The sequence below is a fragment of the Hippocampus comes genome, unplaced genomic scaffold (genome assembly GCF_001891065.2).
Source record: "Hippocampus comes isolate QL1 unplaced genomic scaffold, H_comes_QL1_v1.1 scaffold444, whole genome shotgun sequence".
Classification (NCBI taxonomy): Eukaryota; Metazoa; Chordata; class Actinopteri; order Syngnathiformes; family Syngnathidae; genus Hippocampus; species Hippocampus comes.
Genome location: NW_017805078.1, coordinates 46,250 through 50,986, shown reverse-complemented (window position 1 = coordinate 50,986; position 4,737 = coordinate 46,250). Strand labels below are relative to the sequence as shown.

The 4,737-nt window shown below is 49.1% G+C and overlaps 1 protein-coding gene and 1 long non-coding RNA gene across 2 annotated transcripts in view; one reads left to right on the top strand and one right to left on the bottom strand.

Annotated features, from left to right (window-relative positions):
* lin28aa (lin-28 homolog Aa) overlaps positions 1 to 3,211 on the top strand; it is an 8,559-nt gene extending 5,348 nt beyond the window's left edge. The window contains exon 4 of the mRNA XM_019865328.1: positions 566 to 3,211. Within this exon, the coding sequence (XP_019720887.1) occupies positions 566 to 800 (235 nt within the window). The 3' untranslated portion in view covers positions 801 to 3,211. The remainder of the gene's footprint in view (positions 1 to 565) is intronic.
* The window catches only part of LOC109513113 (uncharacterized), a 12,747-nt gene extending 9,104 nt beyond the window's left edge, over positions 1 to 3,643 (bottom strand). Inside the window, exon 1 of the long non-coding RNA XR_002167661.1 lies at positions 2,044 to 3,643. This is a non-coding gene — a long non-coding RNA (uncharacterized LOC109513113). The remainder of the gene's footprint in view (positions 1 to 2,043) is intronic.
* Between the last annotated feature and the right edge of the window lie 1,094 nt (positions 3,644 to 4,737).

The following is a 4,737-nucleotide window of genomic DNA, read 5'->3' as shown; positions in this document are numbered from 1 at the left end:
CCCCCCCCCCCCCCACCCCCAACAACAACTTCAAGCCTCGTTTGGGGTATCAGGTCCGGTGCTCCAATGATTTCATGTTTTCCGCGGGCGAGCAAAGAACGCGCCGCCGTCCGTTTAATCGATAGCAGATGTAAGAGGCGAGGCAAGCGGGTGAAAGGTCAGCGTTGCCATGGGAACGATGTCGGAGTTCTGCGGCGGCGGGTAGGGCTCAGGGTTCAGAGGTCATTGCCGGCGCCCTTCCGGACAAAGGCCCCCACTTCCCCCCCGACGACGACGGACGCCCATTTAAGGGCGGGGCTGCGACGCGCTAGCTTGGACGTCCCCAGCGGGCGCCGCCACAAAGCGGTAGCGGCTCATTTGTTGCTACTTCGATGGTGGCAAAGGGCAGGGGGGAATCCCCCCCCCCACCCCCTCCCAAATGACCAGCCCACGCCCACCATCCATCTGTCCCGCGGACGGACGCGTGGGGTCTTTCTTTGGATTTCATGTCCGATGACGCCAATGTCATCGGAGGCCCAACGCGGGCTCCCGAACTGACCCGCGGATGCTTTTGGCGTTCTTGCAGGTGCTACAACTGCGGCGGTCTGGACCACCACGCCAAAGAATGCAAGTTGCCGCCTCAGCCCAAAAAGTGCCACTTCTGCCAGAGCATCGATCACATGGTGGCCAACTGTCCGATCAAAGCGCAGCAGAGCTCGGCCGCTTCTCAGGGCAAGCCGTCCGCCTCCGAGGTTAACGAGGAGGAGGAGAGCGACCGTGCTTCCACGCCGCCGCCGCCTCCACAGGAGCCCTCCTGTTAGGGAGAGGCCCGATGGAGGTGGGTTGCTTTGGGGTTTTTTTTTTTTTTGTTGTTTTTCGGGAGGTGGGCAGGGTGGTTAGCAAAGAGGCCAATCAAAGTGCTTTGACACAAGGGATCACCTCTTGGATCTAAATCGGGTTGAAACGAGAAGAATCTTTGCTGATTTGTTTATTTTATTTTATTTTTTTTTGTTATTGTTGCTTCAACTCCTCTATACTGGTTGCATTATTGTGAGAATCACTGGCGTTCTTTCGAGACCTTCGCGTCACGCTCGCAAAAGAAATCCGCTCGGAAGATAACGTTACTTTGGGGTCAATCGCTCGGACCCGAGGCCGAATGCCGGCAACTGAGGTTCCGAAAAAGTAGAAGAACAGACACGGCGCAAATTCAGAGTTGCCGCGATGAACTTTTCTGTCGCCCGCATGAATGACGCCCGCGCGCACGCTCGCCCCATCCATGTTTTGCTTCGCGCCCGACAAGCCGGCCCGACTTTCGATGCGTCCCTGCGAGAAAAAACGTCGGGGCGCTTTCTTGGTTCCTCGTCTGTCTCGTGAGAAGGCGGCGCTCCACCTTTTGGCGCTCTGGCAATCGTCTCTCTTCTGTACAAATATTGATCACGTTCATTCAATTGCTTCTGCTTGATTGGATTATTATAGATATATATCAATTTTTTTTTTTTTTTTGGGTGTGTTTTACAGAATTGAAAAAAAGCCACCTCTGATATCGATAGCGATGTGTAGCAGTGCAATTAAAAAAAAAGAAAAAGTTTTTCTTTCAAGTTGGCGCTAATCAATCACTTCCTGCCCCCCCCCCCCCGAAGGGAAGTAGCCTGGCGCCTTTTGCTTCTTCTGAAAATGAGGGCCCGACCAATTAATCGGCCTGCTGATTCAATCTTAGCGAGCAAAAACTCGGTATCGGTCGGGCCTCGACGACGACCTTCGCGGGAGGCGATGACGCGGACGATCCTCCCACCTTTTTCTTGCGCTGGCCTCTCGGGCCGTTCTACCTCATCCGTTTGGCTTTTCAACTCGGGTGGTCACGCGACGCGGTCGAGCCGCCTCGCTCGCTTTCGGCGCCGAGCCGGCACGATAAGTAGAAGTGCAAAGCGCATTGCAGCCATCCGCGCCGATGTCAAAGGGGAAGCGTTTTGGGCTTTCTCTTCTTGCCGTCACGCTCACCGACCCGTCTCACGCCGCGTTATTCGTACGACTCCGGATCTGCCCACTTTTGAATGCAATGCCGACCGACGGTACCTCCGTCGCGGTGAGCGAGGATGTTCCAGAACGCGCCACGCTATCGGCTACTCCGTTTGTTAGCGTGCCGAACCCAACGCGCGCGCAAAGATCCGAAGCGATCGTTATCGAAGACGACGCCGCCCTCCCAAGTGTAGGGTCATCGGTGCCGGAAACGGCCAAACCTGCGCGGAGGAGCCCGTATGTAGAACTAGCTAGCTAAATCAGCCGGCGCTATACTCCCGTTTTACAGGAGACCCCACTTAATATATATGTATATGTCAAATTATTCTTTGTTGTGTTAGAGAGAGAAAACGAATCACGCTACGTATTTATTTGCATCCGGAATTCTCAAGTCGGCCTTCCAACGGCCAGGGGAACTCGATCGGTGCCCTTCGATTAGCGTTCGGCGCAGTCGACGGTCCCGGCCGGGCGCGGACTAGGTCGGGGGTCACCGACGGGGTGAGCGCGGGCACCGGGGAGCCATCAAGGACCACACATGAGTAGCCCGCGCGCCTCTTCCAAAAATAGGAGAGACCGTGACTCCCCGGGAATCTTGTCGAAGCCATCTTTTTTTTCAAAATGTGAACGTCCGGCAGCTATTTATCATCAAGTGGGGCCAATTGATCCGTTTGGTAATTATTGTGCGAAATCGCTAAGGCGACCGGTGTCTTCTCCGAAATGAATAGCATGAATTAGAACGTACGAAGGTAGCTCGAGCCAGTTTCTTTCAAAAGCGCATCCTATCGAAGCGCTCGCCCTCCCCGTTCATCGGGGAGCCAAGAAGGAGCGCTTCGTTTCAAAAAGCTTGCTGAACCCTGGACTGCATTGGCTGGAATTGAGTAACTGTGTCAAAATGGAGTGAAACGGGACATTTTCCTCAGGGCCCACATCCACGCCTAGGAGAGACCTGAATAGAAATAGGAGTTCAGAACATTCCCAAAACATTCTCCCATCGTTCAAGTCAATTAAAATGATTAAATTGAATGAATTATCCTTCATTTTCCATGACCGTCTATCAATTCCAATGCCCATCCCTTTTACGAATATTTTACAGGGCATCAATAACATACAGTATGTCTCACACACACACACACACACACATTATATGTCTCTTTCGAAATACCTCTCCTTTTATAAGTTGTTTTTTTTTTTTAATGCGCTTGTCGGCTCACCTCAGGAAAAAATACGCCCGTCTTGAAAACTCAGGTAATAATTCGGACGGGTGGGAAAAATGAGTCAACAAGTGCATGCTGAATATTGTACACGCGCCCGCGGCCCTCGAAAAACCACTTGACATGCCGCTTTTTTTGTCATGTTTTCCCCTGTAATGTTTTTTTCCGTGACGATGGAGTTGAAAATTCTCAAGGAAGGGATGGCGACGGGGGGGGGCGGAGCTTGAGTAGTGAATGAAAATGCCTGCTCCAGACGATCGGTATAGGCGCTATCCGTGTAATCTCGAGTGAGGTGCAGATGGGGAAGGGAGAAGACGCTGACGTGAATCTGAACGCCACTTGACTTGATTTAGAAAGTGGCTTGTGGCGTCGTCTGCTATGGTGGCCGCAAAAGGCCCCCCCCCAGTCATGTGGTGTTGGGATTCGAAATGTCATGATGAAGGTAGTGAATGAAAATGCCTGCTCCAGACGATCGGTATCGGCGCTAACCGTATAATCTCGAGTGAGGTGCAGAAGGGGAAGGGGAACCTAAAGGCAAACAACACCTCAAAGTCATTGATCAAAGCACATTTAACTTACACACGCTCATATGTATTGACAAACATCACGAACAAGCCACCCCCCCCACGCCCTTCCTTCCTTCCTTTGGATAAGCTTTAAAATTCTCAGGGTAACTCTTACTTGTTTGTGACCATCAGCCATTTAATGATTTTTTTTTTGTTTTTTGTGATGTATCTTATCAATTGAGTGGCTAGAGCAACCCCCCCCCCCCCCCAAAAAAAAAAAAAAAATGTGCATTTATTACTGATGAATGTAAATCAATGTTTTCTGCCATGGAAACAATGATCTTGATCTCAGGCTTGTTTTTTTTTTTTTTTTTTTGTCTAAGATGAGCAGCGTGTAATGTTTCGACATGTACAGATCCTGCTCCATTGCTTAATAAATATGTTTAATACTCAGGCCTGGTGTTTTTCTGCAGCAGCAGCACACGGCGAACATCAACATCAAATCAAACATCAAAAACAAGACTTTTTAAAGTTCTCATTTGTACTTATTTTTATTTAAACAATTAGATTATAAACATTTTTTTGTCTCTCAAATCTCTCAAGAAAACGGCCAATGTTTGTCAACATAACAGCACTCTCGTATGCTTGCTGTCAGTCAAATGTAGTCGACTGTACGTCTTGGTACAGTTGACGTTTTATGAATCTTGACAAATGTTCTTTTTGTACAGCTGAACCTGAAAGTGTGCCTCATTTGCTTTTGTTTGACTGCCCCATTAGTGCTGCGTTTTGGAAAGATTTGGCAAACGATATGGCGTCAAATATATATATGTATATCGAAAACATTACGCTGAATAGAAAGAAACTAGTTTGTTCGAAAATAAAGAAAACAATATATATATATATTTTGTTTTGTGAGAAAAAATTCACATGTCTCGATTCCACCCCATCATTGATATTCTTTTTGATTGAGGTGGCTAATTAGTGTGGCTTGAGCTAATAAAAATGTAGACCAATAATTGCTATAC